This window comes from Phytophthora parasitica (genome assembly GCF_000247585.1).
Source record: "Phytophthora parasitica INRA-310 unplaced genomic scaffold supercont2.17, whole genome shotgun sequence".
NCBI lineage: Eukaryota > Oomycota > Peronosporomycetes > Peronosporales > Peronosporaceae > Phytophthora > Phytophthora nicotianae.
In genome coordinates, this window is record NW_008649003.1 from 94,232 (window position 1) to 95,953 (window position 1,722).

Here is a 1,722-nt window from a genome sequence, read left to right on the forward strand (position 1 = left end):
ACGTGGGAGAAACCTCGTGCACTTCGCAACGATGATATCGACTTGACAGCGGTATATGATGGGAAAGAGGAAGACACGTCCGAAGCTGAGCCTACAGAAGAAGAAAGTGGTCTACAAGTGGTTGATCTGGACAATGACAATAAAAATGAAGAAAATGAAGAGAAATATCTAGGTTATTCGACACAAGATGTGGCGCTTGCTCGGGAACAATTTGCACACTACGACGCGGATTCTAGTGGATCTATCAATGCTAATGAGCTCCACAAACTCTTCACTAACCTCGGTGAACAACTCACGTTAAACAACGTTCGTGAACTTATTAAAGCAGTTGATAAGGACGGCAACGGAGAGGTGGATTTCGATGAATTTCTCCACTTGTTACGTAAGCAACAAGACAAGAATCGGTACTCAGCATCATTGACACTCGCGTTGCTCTTTGGACCCAAGGAACTGACTAAACTCAAGCAACAATTCATGATTCTCGACTTGGACGGAAGCGGATCCATCGACGAGCACGAACTGCAACAATTAGTCAACAAATTGGGACGTCGTGCAGAAGAATTCGATTTACCGGCTATGCTGCGTGAGGTTGACGGCGACGGGAGCGGCACCATCGGCTTCAATGAGTTTCTACAGATCGTGGCAAGTATGACAAAGAGCGATGGCGGTCCTAAATCTGCCTTTGCCGTTCTACTGGATATGGGTATTGCACAAGGACTACTTAACGGATTGGATGAGGTGGTGCAAGCTTCAAGGCAGAAGGTCTACGAATGGCTCAACTCTGACCTCGTAGCAGAGCAAAAGCGACTTCAAGGGAAGCGGGAGCGTCGACGACGCCAAGAAGAAGAACGACAGCGTCAACTGGCAAAAGACCAAGAGTTATACGCTAAACACCAGGCTGAACTCGCTGCTATCGAGCGAGCGCGTCATGCTCAAATCGAAGGTTTAATGATCGAAGTCGAGTTCGAAGGTGACGGTCGTAACTTTCCACTTGCAGGACAATTCGCGCGTGTCCACTACGTCGCCAGCTTCGAGCGTACAGGAGAAATCTTTGAGTCTACACGCGTAAGATGTGGCAGTGCACTTGAGTTCTGCGTAGGTGCTGGTCATACTATTCAAGGATTCGACTTGGCCTTGCAACGCATGAGTGTTGGCGAGACGGCAAAAGTTACGATCGCTCCTGCACTGACTTACGGCGTGAAAGGCCGGCCACCTCGAATTCCACCCAACTCTGCGCTTGTGTTCCGAATTGAGCTCATTAGCATCAAGGAGAAGCTCCAATCGAACGAGATGGCACCAATGACACCTCTGGAGCGAGTACGGAACAGATAGCCATTAGGCGGCCAAAAGTTCAGAATCTCAGCTCAGTGTGGCGAGTTTGACTGGCCATTTACACATCTTCGTGCACAAGAATCGGTAGATGCACCCGCGTACGTGTTTGTTGGCGTCTTATTCGTGTTCCATTCACATTCTGGTGGTCACGAGCTCAAGTCGTCAAGATCACAAAGAGTTGCGATGTCAAATGACAAGGATAGTGTTATCTCTTTCTGGATTCCAAGATGCTTTCGGCGGAAGAAAACTCCACCAACTGTCGAGATGATTGGAAACATATTCGAGCAGCGGATCATGCAGCGACTAAAGAAACACAAGCGATCGTCAAGACTGAAGCACTCACGACCTCGACCTATTAGCTGTGAGTTCAAGACACTCGACGTACCAGAT

The 1,722-nt window shown here is 48.4% G+C and overlaps 1 protein-coding gene across 1 annotated transcript in view; it reads left to right on the forward strand.

The window, feature by feature from the left end:
* PPTG_22457 (hypothetical protein) overlaps positions 1-1,332 on the forward strand; it is a gene marked incomplete at both ends in the record, with an annotated part of 2,161 nt that extends 829 nt beyond the window's left edge. Inside the window, one exon of the mRNA XM_008904306.1 lies at positions 50-1,332. Within this exon, the coding sequence (XP_008902554.1) occupies positions 50-1,332 (1,283 nt within the window). The remainder of the gene's footprint in view (positions 1-49) is intronic.
* Between the last annotated feature and the right edge of the window lie 390 nt (positions 1,333-1,722).